The 19,642-nt window shown below is 40.1% G+C and overlaps 1 protein-coding gene and 1 long non-coding RNA gene across 5 annotated transcripts in view; one reads left to right on the plus strand and one right to left on the minus strand.

Moving 5' to 3' along the window:
- JAZF1 (JAZF zinc finger 1) overlaps positions 1-19,642 on the plus strand; it is a 349,506-nt gene that overhangs the window by 183,262 nt on the left and 146,602 nt on the right. For all 3 annotated transcript variants that reach the window (XM_074035312.1, XM_045387629.2, XM_065541016.2), the window contains exon 2: positions 5,583-5,655. Coding sequence is in view for 2 of the 3 variants with exons in the window: in XM_045387629.2 (XP_045243564.1) it covers positions 5,583-5,655 (73 nt within the window). In the remaining variant the exon portion in view is untranslated. The remainder of the gene's footprint in view (positions 1-5,582; positions 5,656-19,642) is intronic.
- Positions 14,516-15,147, minus strand: LOC141409877 (uncharacterized). Of its 2 annotated transcripts, none has more exons than XR_012432571.1 (2): positions 15,018-15,147; positions 14,516-14,735 (listed from the first exon to the last, which is right to left on the minus strand). It is a non-coding gene; the product is annotated as an uncharacterized lncRNA (long non-coding RNA). The 2 variants fall into 2 exon arrangements; XR_012432572.1 differs by having other exon boundaries at positions 14,516-14,668; positions 15,018-15,136.

A 19,642-nucleotide genomic window follows, 5' to 3' on the forward strand; every position in this document is an offset into this window, starting at 1 on the left:
GCAAGACCTTGACTCTTAAGAAAATGTATCACAGCAAGAAAAAACTGCTAGGAGGCTCTCGATGGAAGCATGGATGGAGCTGGTTGACCATGCATTTAACTGTAGGGAGATCGTTTAATTAGGGAATCACCAGATGTTGGCATTGGCAGTCTTTTCTCCACACCCACTTAACTGAATCAGAGAAGAATCCTTCTGACTGGTTACCATTGTTATTGGGAGCAGTGGAGTTGGCATATTTCCGTTTTAACTCCCCTATTTTCAGCCCTGCGCTCTCCCTCTCCTCCCTCCACTATAATTGGTGTCCTGCTTTAGTGTCCCTGGATAATCAACCTTTTAAACAACCCCCCTATTTTCAGGCCTGAACCTTCCCCCACTTGCCTTTTGCCATACCTGACACCTCTAAGTCTGGGGCCTCAGGGTTTCTGCAGGGGCTTCAGATCCTGGCTCTGGGTCTCCCCCACTGCAGGTACTTGAGACTCTATCTACTCTATGTCTTTGTCTACTCCTGTATGGATTTTCCACCTTCCAAAATACTGGTTGAAATAACTTATTTCCTGATGCCTCTGCTGCCATTCTTCTATCATTAATTAGTTGTTTATTCATTTATTTCTATTTTAGGGGGCTTTGGATAGTGAAGGAAACATGCCTTTGATGAAGCTGCTACCTATAAGCAAAAGCCTTCAATTTTCTCATTATAAAACTAGTGGAACAGTGTATTCATTCAGCAATTACTTGGCATCTCCTACATGCAGGGCACTGAGCTGAGTGCTAGAGAAATGAAAGAAGTTGAGACAAGTTTTTCACCTCTGAAAAGTGTGGAAGGAGGAGAGGAGATGCCTGAATAACATCCCTCCAGGGGCGTAAGTGCAGTGCTAGCACTAGGAATACAGTGGTGCAGAATGAGGAGGAGGAGGATGCAGCAAACTCCACAATGTTGTGGAAGGCTGTGCTGAACAAAGTCTACAACTCTGTGACTTCACAAGTTGGATAGCTGGGGGAAGGCCAAGAACAGACAGCACCCATTAGTTGTTGCTGATTCCCAAGAAAAGTGGTGTATCCAGCCCAGATCTTCAAAATCACTCATCTGGCTGGGTGGATATTTGCCTCCCCAGGGTCTTCCAGCACTGCAAATCCTCCACCCCTTCCCACCCACATCCTCTCAGGCCTCCCACTGTTGCTGTACACAGTTAAAAAAGGACCTGGTATTTGAGGGATATCGAATTTGAACAAGTTCTCAAACGGCATGATATCACATCTTCCCCACCCTGCTACCTCCCAGCCTGCGAATAGCACATTGCCCTTAGAGGCCTCCTTAGTTTTGTTGAGACGTTGTGCGTCTGGTTTCTGACTTTCTAAAATTATAAGTAATCCAGGTTATAAAATGTAGACTAGCTAAAGCATAGCCAAAGCCCAAGAGCTCATTAATTAGCCTCAGTTGACCAGGTAAATAACCCTGATAAAGTTTTCGTTTAGACTCGACAAGAGCACTGCAAAAGGCTATTCTTCAGAACCGTGGCAATCCTGATGCTTGATGGCCGTTGGTTCCAGTGCTAGAGACAACAAAGCTGATCAACGTGGGCTTCACAGAGACAACGAGGTCATCTGTGGTGTTCGCCTTTCCTTGGTCACGTTGCAGTTCCAGTTCCTACTAAGGGTCTGAATGCTGTCCTTTCCTTGTTTCTGCTATCTGCCTTGCTGTTTCCTTGCCACTTGAGAAGCAGTGGGAGCTAGTACTGTGACCCCCAGCCCTTTGCAATGTAATTGAGTCTATAAAACCATAAGTTACTAGGACCACAGGAGCTACAGAAAACTTTCAATTTGTACCTGTGTCTAGTGTTACACAGCGAAGTCCTTATTATAGAGCTGTGCATTCAGAACCTCATCCCCTGAGATAAAGATAGACACACTGCCATCTACTTTCAAGAATGCTATGTTTTAGAAACTTTGAAATAAGCTAGTGTAGGTGTTTATCACTCGGGTATTTTAAAATATATTTTAATATGTGAATTATTTTAGCCTCCAGTCTACCTGAAATCTGTGAGTATGCAAGGGACTGTGCAAGGAGTAGTCTAGGGCAGAAAACAGTGTCATAATCTCTGTTGGTGCTGTGTTTGGCCCTACCCTGCCCTGCTAAAAAAAAGTTGAAGTTTGAGTTTATCTTCCTGTCACTTCTTAGTGATATGAAAGAGGTTGAATGTTGTTATGTGGCTGTTGACAGCCATGTTATAGAAATGCTTATTCTCTTGCCAAATTACAAGCTTAAGGAGCCTCATGTGGTTATGAAAAACCAAGTATTCCATAGACCATTTGCTGAGGTGGATTATACCTCTGGGCAATTGTAACCAATGTTCTAGTTCCAGATTTTTATCGGCACCATAAACGTGTGCCGTGGCCATCTCATTTCATATTATATTCCTTCGTGTAGCAATTTATCATGTTCAAAAAAATTCTGAACAATGTGGCATATTATAAGGAAGTTCTTCCTGTTGGATTTAGTAATGTTTAGTGAATAGTGTTACTCTTTCCAGTTTGTTCTGATTGTATCCCTTCTGCCCTCATATAATCCTCATGAGGAGTATGTCATTGTGCAGGACCTGGGGATCTGTCCTGCTCTGAAAACCTACTCTCTTTTCTCTCTCTTCCTATCCTGTGGAGAGTTTTTAGCATCAGACAGTTACATTTCTGTCAGGGAGGGAGAAATAGTGAAGGCAGCTATTATACTTTTACTGAATGTGAAGTGCTCAACAGCATAATTAAATCCGTAAAATGGTGAGTCATAATCCCCACACACCAGCCAGCCAGGAAGCAAGTGACAGAACCGACATTTATTTGTGACCAGCAGCTGATGTTACTCCTCCGGTGGCACTGGTGCAGGCCTCTCCTGATTTGTGGGTACCAAGTGCCTAATTTCATTTTAAGATTTCAACGCTTTAATGGATATTCTAAAGGTTGCCCAAGGAAACATTTAGTTTGAAAAGGAGATTTGGGGACCCGGTGGATGTCTGTCAAGAAGTTCTGCTGTCTTGTTGGTTACCAGAGTACATTCTAGAGAAAGTAGAATCCTACCTGAGGTGCCTCCAAATGGTTTTTTTGTGATGGAGAGGGTGGTGTTTGAAAGCTTCCAGAAGTCTGTTTCCCACTTACAATTTGAGGATGTGTGAGCCTAGGTCTAGAATAGGTTATGGAAGATGATGAAGCAAATTAAGAAAACAAAACTTTAAAACCTTGCTTTGCAAATAAAGTGCTAAACATTCTTGATTTTTTGTGAATCAAGATTACAAGATGCAGTTTGTGTGATCAGCAGGAGCTGACGCCATTTATTTGAGCATCAAAGTTGTAGACTTTTATATAAGATACTTCCTTCCTGTTTTCCATAAGGTTCTAGAGCTTGAGGAAGGAAAAGGATAATATAAATGTATCTTTGTACACATATACATGGGAAAAAATAAAAATCAAGGTAGTCTGGAGAGGTAATATTTAGAACATTTAGAAATTATATAATTTGGGAACAAAGGAAAGCTTTAGAAGATGGTTTGTGGGAATATTGTTAGGTTGGGGAATGTCAGTTATAGGAATGAAGACAAGCAAAAGATTATAAAAATGTTTATGGGCCCCTTTTCCCCTTTATACACAAATTTTAGACTCTGAATGGTGCCCTTTTCTTTCAAAATAATACACCTTATTAAATCATGCACCAGATACCTCTTTGAAGGACGGTTTTTAGCAATTCAAGTTAAGGCCCCTGTGTCAAAAGCAAAGCCCTTTAATCGTCAGTACCTAAACTTGAGGTGAAACTATTTTGTGAGCACTTGAGAAATTTTCTGCATTACCCTATTCTTTCTTATCTTCCTCCTTTCTTTTCATTTTCATGGTTTTTATCTCTAATTTCTTGTTTCTTACCTCGTTAAGCACCTAGAAAGACCTTGTAGGATTGGCATGTCAGTCACCATTTGCACACATGGCCCACCCAGCATACCAATGTGCCATTTCTTTGGACAAAACACCTTTCCCTGTTGAACATTGTTCTACTGACTCCTCCAGCGAGGATCTTCCTCTCAGAAGCATGAATATATGTTGGGATTACAGCACATTTAAATGAGTGTGAATAAGTTGCATGTGAAAACTGCGTTTCCCCTTGAAGAGTGGTTTTCTTGTATTTAGAGAACCACTCCTTTTATCACTGGGCCAGAGATGGAGGATAGCCTCAGTTGCATATGTACTCATTGTAGGAGGGAGGAAGCGCAGAGCTACTGATCTGTTCTCATTTGCACTGCCAAAACCTTCAGACCCGACTCGATGGAGCCATTCAGAGAATCTTTGTCTCTTGTGTCAGAATTTGGCTTTCAAGGACCTGCAGTGGCAAAGACCCAGGAAGCAGGATTTCTGAATAGTGTCTCCCTGAAATTCTTGGCATAGAAAAAATCATAAAGTGAACATGAGATTCTTAACTTTAACACCACGAATAAAACCGGTACTACTGTCCAGTTTTAGTCTGGGAGTTAAAAGCATTGTAAATTGATTTTTATGCTGTCATTGTTGCCACCCGTGTTCTCTGCCACTGTATCTCCTTCCCTCCCCCCATCACCTGTTCATGCACTTTGGAGTTAGTGGACATAGCTTACATCTACCATGTGCAGTAAACACTTCCTGTGTAAAGGTGCTGGAAACAACATCTGTCATTACATCAAAGAAGGGGTTACTGCCAAGTGCAGCTGTAAGGTTTCTAATAATGAGATAGTTTTAAGTGGGGTTATAATGAAGATAAATCTATGTGAAGTCTATGAACCTTTTTCTAAGAAAACAAAATTGTGTGCTTGTTTTCTTCCTATGTCCTTATTACATAAACATTGTTTATGCATATATTTATACAGTCATTTCTCTGTGTGAGAAGTTTGAGAATACATTTCTGGTTGTGAAAAGTATCTTCTTGGTGCTGTGCTGGAGAAGCACCATTATAAAGCGTTGCTATGGTGTTGAATTCTGTCTCTTTGAGGGGAAAAGTCCTCTGGTGAATGTAGTGTTTGTTGACTCTGAACCAGTATGAGAATTTCTGATTGAGAGTCTAGAAAAGTTATAATAAACTCATACATTTTAAAAAGAGAAGAACTGCCCTCCAGAATATGAATCCAAATGCAGAAAAGTGTTTCGTGAACAAGAACAATACTCAGTAGATTTTCAAATTGATGGAGCTTTCCAATGGAAACTAATTTGTTCCAGCATTGAAGTGAGCATAATTAACAGAGACTTTCTTTCTTAGGCCGATTAACCACCAAAAACCATGCCAACATTGTAACTGTAAGCAGTGAAAACCAATATTTATGAGGGGGATTGTGCAAGAGTTTCTGTGACAGATGGACATTTTATCACTGTTGATGTTTGGAATTCCCTTGAAAAGTAATGCAATATCTTGTTATTTATGAATGAATGAACAAATGATTGTGCTTTGCCGACTGAGTTTGCTTTAAAAAGTGGTGTACTAAATTAATCTTTTTCTCTGCTTAGCCTCTGTTACTTTGTGTTAGGTAGCTTCATATATTCTAATGCAAAAATCTAAAAAAATCATAATTTTATTTTTATTACAGATACAGATCCACGGGTTTTAGAAAAACAAGAATTACAGCAGCCAACCTACGTTGCCCTGAGTTACATTAATAGGTAAGCCATTTTCAGAATTTATACCAACCTCATATCTGCCGCCTATTGACTTTTTAAACACGTCTTTTTTAACAGAGTAGAAAAATGTTTTCAGTCTTAAAATATTTGCATGAAACTATTTAAAAGCAACCTGTGTATGGAATGCTCTTGTTTCTTTGTTAGGGAGAAGTCAAATTGTAATGCTCTGTGCATATGCTGCAAACATGACTGATTTATAAGCTCATTTTGGAAGTATTTTATATGCATAGTTAGAATATGCTCTTTTGATTTCATAGGACGGTTTGGGAGATTAATGGATTTATGTTCGAGTGAACCTTTTAAATCCTGAGGTGAAGAAGTACTTTATGAATTCAAAACATTGTTGTAATATCAGAATATAATAAATTGAAATAATTTAGTATCAGAAAGTTATTTAGTAGCAGCTCATCTTTTAGTAAAAACATTCTCAACAACTGACCCCATCTGTAAAGTAACATAGTTTTTACTTAAACTGAAGGTGTGAGCCCAACTTTAGAGCACCATTTCAAACTTGATATATCAGGCCTAAAAGAGGACTTAGTGTTTCAGCCAACTCAAATAATTAAGGAGACAGTAATATTTGGAGAGAAACTGAAATCAACTTAGGTTAAGAAAACATACAGTCCCAAAGCAAAAAAGACAAAGTAAAAGCAAAACTCGTTTTTAATGAGAATGAGAAACTCTCTGCTCATAATTCAGGAAATGAATTTCTATTGATAGGTCTTTTAATAGTAGGTGAGGAGTGTTTTTAGTCTCTTGGTACCAGAGCTGAGGTTCGGGGTCTGAAGTGGAAAGCTGGGAATGAATTATCTGTACTGTTCCATTTGAGTGCCTTTTTAGAAAACTTATTTGATTCTTGCCCAGATAGTGCTGTGAATTAGAGATACCTGTTGTTCAGTTTCAGGCTTTTCTGTGAAACATGTTTTTAAAAGGATTTATGGACAGAAATATCTATTTGCATACCTCCCTTGGATTTCTTGCTTATCAGCCTTCCCAAGAAGTGAGATGGAATATCTGCAGTTTTTAATTACCCATAATATTTGACATGTGTTAAATAGAACCTTCAAAATTACATCAAATGAAAATAAAGACATACAGTTTTCTGGGTTTCTTACAGAGTCAGTATTGTTTTCTGTAATTAGCAAGGGTTTTGAAATTTTTTAATTATATATTAAAGTTATATGAATTGATATAACCAATAATATTAGCCTCCTAATATTGGAGAATATGATGAACAGGCATATAGATTAATTATGGTACTGAGTAGGACTTGTAATACTGTGACTGTCACTTTGGGTAAAATATGTCACCTATGTGTATACAAATTTGTGTAATACTAAGCCATATTCTAATAAGAATCTATGAAATTTTCACCTTCATTATTTGTGTTTATATTGTCAGCCATGTTGGACAGCAGGTAGCTACTAATTATATAGGAGTTTTTATTTTATTTTATTTTATTTTTTTATTTTTTATTATACTTTAAGTTCTAGGGTACATGTGCACAATGTGCAGGTTTGTTACATATGTCTACGTGTGCCATGTTGGTGTGCTGCACCCATTAACTCATCATTTACATTAGGTATATCTCCTAATGCTATACCTCCCCTCTCCCCTCTCCCCTCTCCCCTCACCCCATGAAAGGCCCCAGTGTGTGACGTTCCCCACCCTGTGTCCAAGTGTTCTCATTGTTCAATTCCCACCTATGAGTGGGAACATGGAGTGTTTGGTTTTTCTGTCCTTGAGATAGTTTGCTCAGAATGATGGTTTCCAGCTTCATCCATGTCCCTGCAAAGGACATGAACTCACCCTTTTTATGGCTGCATAGTATTCCATGGTGTATATGTGCCACATTTTCTTAATCCAGTCTATCATTGATGGACATTTGGGTTGGTTCCAAGTCTTTACTATTGTGAATAGTGCCACAATAAACATACGTGTGCACTTGTCTTTATAGCAGCATGATTTATAATCCTCTGGGTATATACTCAGTGATGGGATGGCTGGGTCAAATGGTATTTCTAGTTCTAGATCCTTGAGGAATCGCCACACTGTCTTCCACAATGGTTGAACTAGTTTACAGTCCCACAAACAGTGTAGAAGTGTTCCTATTTCTCCATATCCCCTCCAGCACCTGTTGTTTTCTGACTTTTTAATGATGGGCATTCTAACTGGTGTGAGATGGTACCTCATTGTGGTTTTGATTTGCATTTCTCTGATGGCCAGTGAGGATGAGCATTTTTTCATGTGTCTGTTGGCTGCATAAATGTCTTCTTTTGAGAATTGTCTGTTCATATCCTTTGCCCACTTTTGTCTGTGTGTTTGTCTGAGACGGAGTCTCGCTCTGTTGCCCAGGCTCGAGTGCAGTGGCGCAATCTCGTCTCACTGCAACCTCCGCCTCCCAGGTTCACGCCATTCTCCTGCCTCAACCTCCTGAGTAGCTGGGACTACAGGCACCCGCCCCTGCGCCCAGCTAATTTTTTTGTATTTTTAGTAGAGATAGGGTTTCACCGTGTTAACCAGGATGGTCTCGATCTCCTGACCTCATGATCCGCCCGCCTTGGACTCCCAAAGTGCTGAGATTATAGGCGTGAGCCACCATGCCCAGCCTCCTTTGCCCACTTTTTGATGGGGTTGTTTGATTTTTTTCTTGTAAATTTGCTTAAGTTCTTTGCAGATTCTGGATATTAGCCCTTTGTCAGATGGGTAGATTATAGAACTTTTCTCCCATTCTATAGGTTGCCTGTTGACTCCGATGGTAGTTTCTTTTGCTTTGTAAGCTCTTTAGTTTAATTAGATCCCATTTGTCAATTTTGGCTTTTGTTGCCATTACTTTTGGTGCTTTAGTCATGAAGTCTTTGCCCATGCCTATGTCCTGAATGGTATTGCCTAGGTTTTCTTCTAGGGTTTTTATGGTTTTTGGTCTGACATTTAAGTCTCTAATCCATCTTGAATTAATTTTCATATGAGGTGTAAGGAAGGGATCTAGCTTCAGCTTTCTATATATGGCTAGCCAGTTTTCCCAGCACCATTTATTAAATGGGGAATCCTTTCCCCATTTCTTGTTATTGTCAGGTTTGTCAAAGATCAGATGGTTGTAGATGTGTGGCATTATTTCTGAGGGCTCTATTCTGTTCCATTGGTCTATATCTCTGTTTTGGTACCAGTACCATGCTGTTTTGGTTACTGTAGCCTTTTAGTATAGTTTGAAGTCAGGTAGCATGATACCTCCAGCTTTGTTCTTTTGGCTTATGATTGTCTTGGCAATGCGGGCTCTTTTTTGGTTCCGTATGAACTTTAAAGTAGTTTTTTCCAATTCTGTGAAGAAAGTCATTGGTAGCTTGACAGGGATGGCATTGAATCCATAAATTACCTTGGACAGTATGACCATTTTCACAATATTGATTCTTCCTAACGATGAGCATGGAATGTTCTTCCTTTTGTTTGTATCCTCTTTTATTTCATTGAGCAGTGGTTTGTAGTTCTCCTTGAAGAGGTCCTTCACATCCCTTGTAAGATGGATTCCTGGGTATTTTATTCTCTTTGAAGCAATTGTGAATGGGAGTTCACTCATGATTTGGCTCTCTGTTCGTCTGTTATTGGTGTAAAGGAATGCTTGTGATTTTTGCACAGTGATTTTGTATCCTGAGACTTTGCTGAAGTTGCTTATCAGCTTAAGGAGATTTTGGGCTTAATCTCCTTAAGACGATGGGATTTTCTAAATATACAATGATGTCATCTGCAAACAGGGAGAATTTGACTTCCTCTTTTCCTAATCGAATACACTTTATTTATTTCTCTTGTCTGATTGCCCTGGCCAGAACTTCCAATACTGTGTTGAATAGGAGTGGTGAGAGAGGGCATTCCTGTCTTGTGCCAGTTTTCAAAGGGAATGCTTCCAGTTTCTGCCCATTGAGTATGATATTGGCTGTGGGTTTGTCATAAATAGCTCTTATTATTTTAAGATACGTCCCATCAATACCTAGTTTATTGAAAGTTTTTAGCATGAAGGGCTGTTGAATTTTGTCAAAGGCCTTTTCTGCATCTATTGAGATAATCATGTGATTTTTATCTTTGGTTCTGTTTATGTGCTGGATTACGTTTATTGATTTGGGTATGTTGAACCAGCCTTGCATCCCAGGGATGAAGCCCACTTGATCATGGTGGATAAGCTTTTTGATGTGCTGCTGGATTCGGTTTGCCAGTATTTTATTGAGAATTGAGAATTTTTGCATCGGTGTTCATCAGGGATATTGGTCTAAAATTCTCTTTTTTTGTTGTGTCTCTGCCAGGCTTTGGTATCAGGATGATGCTGTCCTCACAAATGAATTAGGGAGGATTCCCTCTTTTTCTGTTGATTGGAATAGTTTCAGAAGGAATGGTACCAGCTCTTCTTTATACCTCTGGTAGAATTCGGCTGTGAATCTGTCTGGTCCTGGACTTTTTGGTTGGTAGTCTATTAATTATTGTCTCAACTTCAGAGCCTGTTATTGGTCTATTCAGAGATTCAACTTCCTGGTTTAGTCTTGGGAGGGTGTATGCGTCCAGGAATTTATCCATTTCTTCTAGGTTTTCTAGTTTATTTGCGTAGAGGTGTTTATAGTATTCTCTGATGGTAGTTTGTTTCTCTGTGGGATCTGTGGTGATATCCCCTTTATCATTTTTTATTGCGTCTATTTGATTCTTCTCTTCTTCTTTATTAGTCTTGCTAGCAGTCTATCAATTTTGTTGATCTTTTCTAAAAACCAGCTCCTGGATTCATTGATTTTTTTGAAGGGTTTTTTGTGTCTCTATCTCCTTCAGTTCTGCTCTGATCTTAGTTATTTCTTGCCTTCTGCTAGCTTTTGAATGTGTTTGCTCTTGCGTCTCTAGTTCTTTTAATTCCAATGTTAGGGTGTCAATTTTAGATCTTTCCTGCTTTCTCTTGTGGGCATTTAGTGCTATAAATTTCCCTCTACACACTCCTTTAAATGTGTCCCAGAGATTGTGCTATGTTGTGTCTTTGTTCTCATTGGTTTCAAAGAATATCTTTATTTCTGCTTTCATTTCATTATGTACCCAGTAGTCATTCAGGACCAGGTTGTTCAGTTTCCATCTATTTGAGCGGTTTTGATTGAGGTTTTTTTTTTTTTGAGACGGAGTTTTGCTCTTTTTGCCTAGGCTGGAGTGCAATGGCATGATCTCGGCTCACCGCAACCTCCGCCTCCTGGGTTCAAGTGATTCTCCTGCCTCAGCCTCCCAAGTAGCTGGGATTACAGGCATGCGCCACCATGCCTGGCTAATTGTGTATTTTTAGTAGAGATGGGGTTTCTCTGTGTTAGTCAAGCTGGTCTTGAACTCCCGACCTCAGGTGATCCACCTGCCTCGGCCTCCCAAAGTGCTGGGATTACAGGCATGAGCCACCACACCCGGCCTTGACTGAGTTTCTTAATCCTGAGTTCTAGTTTGATTGCACTGTTGGTTATAATTTCTGTTCTTTTACATTTGCTGAGGAGTACTTTACTTCCAACTATGTGGTCAGTTTTGCAATAAGTGTGATGTGGTGCTGTGAAAAGTGTATATTCTGTTGATTTGGGGTGGAGAGTTCTGCAGATGTCTATTAGGTCTGCTTGGTGCAGAGCTGAGTTTAATTCCTGGATATCCTTGTTAACTTTCTGTCTTGTTGATTTGTCCGGTGTTGACAGGCAGGCGTTAAAGTCTCCCATTATTATTGTATGGGAGTCTAAGTCTCATTGTAGGTCTCTAAGGACTTGCTTTATGTATCTGGGTGCTCTTATTGGGTGTATATATATTTAGGATAGTTAGCTCTTCTTGTTGAATTGGTCCCTTTACCATTATGTAATGGTCTTCTTTGTCTCTTTTGATCTTTGTTGGTTTAAAGTGTATTTTATCAGAGACTAGGATTGCAACTCCTGCTTTTTTTGTTTTCCATTTGCTTGGTAGATGTTCCTCCATCCCTTTATTTTGAGCCTATGTGTGTCTCTGCACGTGAGATGGGTCTCTTGAATACAGCACACTGATGGGTCTTCACTCTTTTTCCAATTTGCCAGTCTGTGTCTTTTAATTGGAGCATTTAGCCTATTTACATTTAAGGTTAATATTGTTATGTGTGAATTTGATCCTGTCATTATGATGTTAGCTGGCTATTTTGCTTGTTAGTTCATGCAGTTTCTTCCTAGCATCGATGGTCTTTACATTTTGGCATGTTTTTGCAGTGGCTGGTACCAGTTGTTCTTTTCCATGTTTAGTGCTTCCTTCAGGAGCTCTTGTAAGGCAGGCCTAGTGGTGACAAAATCTCTAAGCATTTGCTTGTCTGTAAAGGATTTTATTTCTCCATCACTTATGAAGCTTAGTTTGATTGGACATGAAATTCTGCATTGAAAATTCTTTTCTTTAAGAATGTTGAATATTGGCCCCCACTCTATTCTGGCTTGTAGAGTTTCTGCTGAGAGATCTGCTGTTAGTCTGATGGGCTTCCCTTTGTGGGTAACCCAGCCTTTCTCTCTGTCTGCCCTTAACATTTTTTCCTTCATTTCAACTTTGGTGAATCTGACAATTATGTGTCTTGGAGTTGCTCTTCTCAATGAGTATCTTTGTGGCATTCTCTGTATTTCCTGAATTTGAATGTTGGCCTGCCTCGTTAGGTTGGGGAACTTCTCCTGGATGATATCCTGAAGAGTGTTTTCCAGCTTGGTTCCTTTCTCCCCGTCACTTTCAGCTACAACAATCAGACCTAGATTTGGTCTTTTCACATAGTCCCATATTTCTTGTAGGCTTTGTTCATTTCTTTTTACTCTTTTTTCTCTAAACTTCTCTTGCTTCATTTCATTCATTTGATCTCCAATCACTGATACCCTTTCTTCTAGTTGATCGGATTGGCTACTGAAGCTTGTGCATGCGTCATGTAGTTCTTGTGCCATGGTTTTCAGTTCCATCAGGTCATTTAAGGACTTCTCTACACTGTTTATTCTAGTTTGCCATTCATCTAATCTTTTTTTAAGGTTTTTAGCTTCTTTGTGATGGGTTCAAACATCCTCCTTTAGCTCGGAGAAGTTTGTTATTACCGATCGTCTGAAGCCATGTTCTCTCAACTCGTCAAAGTCATTCTCCATCCAGCTTTGTTCCATGGCTGGCGAGGAGCTGCATTCCTTTGGAGGAGAAGAGGCGCTCTGATTTTTAGAATTTTCTGCTTTTCTGCTCTGGTTTCTCCCCATCTTTGTGGTTTTATCTACTTTAGGTCTTTGATGATGGTGACATACAGATGGGGTTTTGGTGTGGATGTCCTTTCTGTTTGTTAGTTTTCCTTCTGACAGTCAGGACCCTCAGCTGTAGGTCTGTTGGAGTTTGCTGGAGGTCGACTCCAAATCCTGTTTGCCTGGGTATCACCAGGAGAGGCTGCAGAACAGCAAATATTGAAGGACGGTAGATGTTGCTGCCTGATCCTTCCTCTGGAAGCTTCGTCTCAGAGGGGCACCCAGCTGTATGAGGTGTCAATTGGCCCCTACTGGAGGGTGTCTCCCAGTTAGGCTACTTAGGGGTCAGGGACCCACTTGAGGAGGCAGTCTCTCCGTTCTCAGATCTCATACTCCATGCTGGGAGAACCACTACTCTCTTCAAAGCTGTCAGACAGGGACATTTAAGTCTGCAGAAGTTTCTGCTGCCTTTTGTTCAGCTATGCCCTGCCCCCAGAGGTGGAATCTACAGTGGCAGGCAGGCCTCCTTGAGCTGTGGTGGACTCCACCCAGTTTGAGCTCCCTGGCCACTTTGTTTACCTACTCAAGCCTCAGCAATGGCAGACGCTCCTCCCCCAGCCTTGCTGCCACCTTGTAGTTCAATCTCAGACTGCTGTGCTAGCAGTGAACCAGGCTCCGTGGGCGTGGGACCCTCCGAGCCAGGCACGGGATATAATCTTCTGGTGTGCCGTTTGCTAAGGCCATTGGAAAAGTGCAGTGTTAGGGTGGGAGTGTCCCAATTTTCCAGGTACCGTCTGTCATGGCTTCCCTTTGCTAGGAAAGGGGATTCCCCGACCCCTTGCACTTCCCGGGTGACACGATGCCCTGCTCTGCTCCATGGGCTGCACCCACTGTCTGACAAGCCCCAGTGCGATAAACCCGGTACCTCAGTTGGAAATGCAGAAATCACCCGTCTTCTGCGTCGCTCACACTGGGAGCCGCAGTCTGCAGTTGTTCCTATTCAGCCATCTTGGAACCTTCTCTATATGGGAGTTATACTCACTAAAGTAATAAATATTCTGCCAAGCATGGTTTGGGACTACAAAAGAAGTCAAAGAATAGGGATGGGGCCACATACAGAAACCACCAGAGAACTTGAATCAAGTGCGGTGGTTTGGCATAAACTGTCAGTAGGATGTGCTGGAATTCTAGAGTCAGGGCATGATCAGTGGGTGTGAAATTTCTTGGATAAGTCATCTCAGAGAAAGTGAGTAATTTTTAAAATAACATTTTATTGTTATAGGCATTATAGAAAATTAGAAAATATAGTCAGACAAAAATGTAAAAACAAATTAAAACATCACATTCCCACCACCCAGGTATCACTGCTACTAAAACTTTAACTCATATTTTTCAGATCATTTTATAAAAATACATAAATATATAATTTTTAATCAAGAGCTGTACATACTACTTCATAATCTACTCTTTTTAGTCATTCATCTCTACTTTTCCATTTCATTAAATTTAAATCTTATCTAATACACAGATTTCTAATCTAATATTCAGATTTCTCCAGGTGGTCTAAACATGTTCTTTATAACTGGTCAGTCTAGTCTAGCATCCCAATTCAGAGAATCACATTGCACGTGGATATTTTCTCCCTAAAGTTTTTTTTTTTGATCTGGCACAGTCCCTTTTATTGACAATAACTAGTTGAAGAGATAGGCTAGTTGTCCCACAGAATGTTTCTACTTTCTGGATTTTCTCTTGGTTGTTTCCTCTAGACGTCAATTGATGGGTTCCTCTGTCTTCTGTATTTCCTGTAAATTAGAAATTAGATCTGGAGAAGATGGGTCTTGAACTGGGCACCTCATTGTAATTACAAACCTGAGAAAATAGGGAATTTGATGGATCAAATTCTGGCTGGGAGAGAAGTGGGCATGTATAGTGGATCAGTAAGTTTACCAATTATTTTTAAGTGAAGAGAAAGATTGAGTGGAAGTTTGCCCAAGTTACTACCACCTCCACTCATACCAGATTTCTAGTGCCATATGCCAGAGCATAAGTTTATGCCAGAGCATAAACTTACCACACAATAGGCACTTTGGATATGTATCTGTAGGAAAGTAGTAAATGAAAGAGAGTGCCAAGCAACAGACAACTACTCACCTGGCCATGGTAGAAAGATGACCAAAAGGAATCTTGGTGACCTTTGATAAGAGAAAGGAAGCATGCAGTATCAAAATTCAGATGAAGCCAGTATGCGTTCAAGATGATAGTGATACGGGTTAACTCATGTGAAAGAAAATCAGCTTGACAGCAATAGGCTAAATATGACAGAAGATAATGCTTTTTAAAAAAAAAATGAGGTTTATACAAATAAGAGATTTTTATTTCCTCTCAGGGGAAATAAGCTCTAATTTTTCTGAGCAGTGAAGACCGGAAAAGAATGATGATTTTCTGCTCAGATATATGTTTAAACAACCTTGATAGACATTTGGCCGTCTCAAAATTGGGATGAAACTTTCTTTGGCAATAACACTGACTAATCAATCAACAGAGGGTTAGGTTCCTTAAAATGGAGCTAGCTTTTTGGATTATAAAAGAAAGAAGAAAACAGTTAAGTAAAAATTGTTGCCTTTATATACCTATTTAAAATTACTCTACACTCTTGAACATAATATGTTGAACATAATAGATATTTACAGATAGGAAAAAAACCTTTGATTTTCTTAAAAGTGGGCTTTTTAATGACGTAATGGTCATCAGCTGGATTTTGGATTTTGCATCGAATCTGCTGCAATGCTATATGTCATACAACCTCTGGAAAACCCCACAGTACACCTGTGAAAAAATGAGAATGAAAAAGGCAAATGATAGTACACAGTGAGGCATTGGGTTCAAACCTGCAAATGATAGTACACAGTGGGGCATTGGGTTCAAACCTGCACAGTTAGGCTCTAGACTCTAACCACTGTGTAGCTTGACCTGTTGGGATATCAGAGTTGGAAGTTAAGTATTAGAGGATAGAAAAGTAAGAGGAGAATTTGAAAGAGTATCTAATATTGGAAAAATAGGGTAGGACACCTGGGCAGAGGGAACAGACATAAAAATAATATCAGAATAATTGCTGTGTCCTAGATAATTAGAGGTTAGCAACCTGATAAGATGAAACAGTAGGAGACTGAAGAAGCTGGAAACGCTACGAGAGAGGTAACCAGTAATTCCTATATGATAGATAGCTACCACCGAATTAGGTTGACTGTGCAAGGGAAATCCTAGCATAACAGGCCTCAGCTATAATGGATAAGGACACCTTAGCATCTCCAATCAATAGGAAAGAAAGGGCATAGCACCCAGGAAATCATCCTCCATCGTGACTCACCAGTGAGGCAGGGGATAGGGGAGCTGCAGGGCAAAGGCAGGTGAGTCTCCATAAAAAGGTTACTGAGAAGCGTGGGACTGTCCCTCGGTGTTTCCTTCAGATTATTGTCAGAGTAGTTCAGGTAGCTTATAATAACTTGTCACTCCCCAGAAATGGATAACTGACAAAACTTAAAGATACGATCCTAGGGACAGTGACTCACACCTGTAATCTCAACTATTTGGGAGGCTGAGGTGAGAGGATTGCTTGAGCCCAGGAGTTCAAGGCTGCAGTGAGCTATGATGGCGCCACTGCATACCAGCCTGGGTGATAGAACAAGAACGACTCTGGTTTTTTTTGGTTTTTGTTTTTTAAAAAAGAGAAAGAGAAGAAGACATGGTAATGTACATGGCCACAGCTGTTAATTATACTGTATTTTCTGCAAAATATGCTTTTATTAAAATAACATAAATTGGAGTTTCCAAATTAACTTTAACTTAAAAATACATATATAGCATTTAGTATAAGATGTAAAGAATTGTCATGCCTAGGCACAAATTGGCACCTTTTTATACTCGATTCTTTTCATTTACTACCTAACAAAAATATACTATGTTCTTACAAGTTAGTTACAGATCTACCCTCGTTCTCTTTGTAGAACTTCCTGCACTACTTGGTGTAGTAGTGGTAGGCTTGACCTCTAAAAGTGGTTTTTATTTAGCCTAGTATTTGCTGTTGATATTAGATAGCAAATTCTAAAATCTGTTTCATAGAACAATAATTCCAAGGGATATTCACCGGTTTCACATGTACTCTCACACTGTCTCTCTCTCTCTCTCCGGCCTTTCTCCCCCCAGACACACACACACACACACACACACACACCCTCACACACCCTCACACCCTCACGCACTTACTCACAGTAGGGTACTGTGGTCTTTGTGTTTGGGAGATTTTGAGTTAAATGGTTTTCTTTACCCTACGATTTATCAGATCCTCTGCTATGCTGATAGGCATTTTAAGTCTCCAAGAGGAGTAATATAATTCTTATATGCACCTGATCCCAGAGCACTTTTTCTTGAAGCATCTGATGGGAATAGTGTTCTGTATATAGTTTGTGGTAATAGTAATATCACTAGAGGAGTATCACTTCCACCTACTTCCTCAACTTCCCCAAGGAACCCTGAAGCCTTTTATTCAGAATGGCTTTTTATTCTTTTTCTGATTCAAAAGGTAGAATACTCTTTTTACTCATCATCATCTTGGAAGAACAAGGACAAAATTTTGCCCTAATGGTATAACTCAATCAAAGTATCCTCTTGTGCCTCTTTTAGTGGTATTCCCACCTACTTCTCATAACCTGCTCAGACACCAGGCTGGCTTCTATTAAAAATATAGCTTCCGCTTTTTTTGCTCAGAAACTATCACTGTTTTTCCCACATTTCCAATGTATTTCTCCTCTCTTTGAGAAGTAGAACAATGTAGTGGTTAAGAGTATAGGAGCAGGAGTCAGACTTGTTTCAGTTCAAATCTTGTCTCTGCCCCCAGAACACTGTCTGTCATATACAAGACTCTCAATAAGTATTTATTCAATGAATACGTGAATTTGTTTATGAAAGAATAAGAATGAATGATCTAAGAACTCGAGGGGGCCGGGCGCGGTGGCTCAAGCCTGTAATCCCAGCACTTTGGGAGGCCGAGGTGGGCGGATCACGAGGTCAGGAGATCGAGACCATCCTGGCTAACATGGTGGAACCCCGTCTCTACTAAAAAATACAAAAAACTAGCCAGGTGAGGTGGCGGGCGTCTGTAGTCCCAGCTACTCAGGAGGGTGAGGCAGGAGAATGGCGTAAATCCGAGAGGCTGAGCTTGCAGTGAGCTGAGATCTGGCCACAGCGCTCCAGACTGGGCAACAGAGCGAGACTCCGTCTCAAAAAAAAAAAAAAAAAAAAGAACTCTAGGGACACTTTTATGTGAAACCAGGAGCCACTACTGCTACTTGCATTGAGAGAGCTATGTGGAATGTTATTGCAACTTTTATTCAACATTCATATGGCATGGAGCATAAAAATATGTTAAATTGCCATCATGATTTCTCTCACCATAAACAACTGGACAAATGTACAACATAATGGTTTCAGGCTGTAGACAATAAGTAGTACAAGACCATGATCCCTGAGAGAAAGGAAGCTTTGGAGGTGAGCCCCATGGTCACCTACCTGGCCCTCACTGTCTGAGGACAATGTCCTTACTGCAATGGAGTAAGCTAGAGTCCAGGCACAGCGCAGCAGCTTCACTGAACTGAGGAGGCAGAAGTCAGAGTTGGCACAACTAAAGCCACTGAAATCTGCCTGTGTGTATATGTGTGTGGAGGGAAGGGGGGTGCAAGTGAAGATAAGGGATCTGTGAAGACTTTCCAAAAATCTGTATGAGGATCCTCCATGAGTCCATGGCTGAGGGTGGGTTGCTGTTGTTCAGGGTAAGACCGTGAGTCTTATCAAAGAGTGGCTGCCACAAGGGTGAGACTAGAATAGAGAAACCATGTTGCACTCCAGCCCAGCCAGTATGGAAACAATTTGTGGACATCTGGTCATTCAACTGAGATACCAGAAAGACTTCAGATTAGGAATAAGGACTTTGTTCTAAGGTATGACTTGCTCTAAAAGCACCCCAACGATCCGTAAAACCAAACCCACGTAAGATTGTCAGAGGAGACAGAATTTGGAGTCCTGACAAGTTAAAGGGTCTTGGGAAACATTTTGGGCTTTTAAGAGATGTGTTCTAATAAAGTATAAGTCTTGACCTTTGCAAGTTTAACATGGTCAGCGTGAAATTGAACTGCCTGCTAGAACAAAACTCAGTATCTTCATAGGAATGGATCAGATATCACAATGTCTAATATATAATTAAAAATTACTAGACATGAAGGAAGTAGGAAAATCTTCCCTTAGACAAAACAAAGCAGTCAATAGAGATCTTTTCTGAGATAGCCCAGATGTTGGATTTAAGAGACAATGACTTCAGAGTAGCCGTTATAAACATGTTCAGGGATTTAAAGTAAAAATGTATGGAATAAGAGATTGTTTTGAATGAAAATAAAATCAGTCTGGATGCTTTTTTTCCTCCTTCTACCAGAATGTGAGCTGCTTAATGAAAGCTTTCTTCCTCTTTCCCACATTTCTTCCCACTCCAAAACCTCACCTAATCCTCCCAAACTCTCACTCTTGCTATTTCAGTTGGACTCATTTTTGCCAGATTTTAGTCAGCCATAGCCTCATAAAAAATGCTATAATTAGCTGAGTGTGTACTGGCCTTCTATTTTTTTAATACAAACAAGCCTGAAGCATTTGATGTTTTTTAAATCTAAAAGCAGTGACTTTTTTATTTTTTCATGAAACCACCTGTTTATGGTCTTCTGAGAGCAGTCATA

The sequence above is a fragment of the Macaca fascicularis genome, chromosome 3 (genome assembly GCF_037993035.2).
Source record: "Macaca fascicularis isolate 582-1 chromosome 3, T2T-MFA8v1.1".
NCBI classification, from domain to species: domain Eukaryota; kingdom Metazoa; phylum Chordata; class Mammalia; order Primates; family Cercopithecidae; genus Macaca; species Macaca fascicularis.